Genomic DNA, 328 nt, shown 5'->3' with positions numbered 1-328 from the left:
GAAAAACATAATTTTGCCATACACTTTACCAGTGATCAACTGTTCCTCAGAATTAACCAATTTACCTGTGGATCATCAATATTGGCCGGGGCATCTATGATGTGTTTGAGATTATAGGTTTCACTGTCCTCATTGGAAATGTCGCCACCTTGGTGAAGTGCCCTTAGGGCTTCTTGGTGGTGTCGGCCGCGGAGGTGACTCAACAGGTATACTTCACTTGTTATCAGGGAGTTACAGAGAGTGCAAAGTTTTTTGGTTTCATATCTGTAAGAAAAAAAAAATGGTTAGTATTGGTTTTCCATACTATAGAATGTAACAAAAAATCTGT

At 39.3% G+C, this 328-nt stretch overlaps 1 protein-coding gene across 1 annotated transcript in view; it reads right to left on the bottom strand.

The window, feature by feature from the left end:
* Positions 1-328, bottom strand: part of LOC119587069 (S phase cyclin A-associated protein in the endoplasmic reticulum-like) — a gene marked incomplete at its 5' end in the record, with an annotated part of 62059 nt that overhangs the window by 6011 nt on the left and 55720 nt on the right. The window contains 1 exon segment of the mRNA XM_037935816.1: positions 66-264. Within this exon segment, the coding sequence (XP_037791744.1) occupies positions 66-264 (199 nt within the window).

The sequence above is a fragment of the Penaeus monodon genome, chromosome 22, assembly GCF_015228065.2.
Source record: "Penaeus monodon isolate SGIC_2016 chromosome 22, NSTDA_Pmon_1, whole genome shotgun sequence".
NCBI lineage: Eukaryota > Metazoa > Arthropoda > Malacostraca > Decapoda > Penaeidae > Penaeus > Penaeus monodon.
This window is presented reverse-complemented; position numbering and strand designations above follow the sequence as displayed.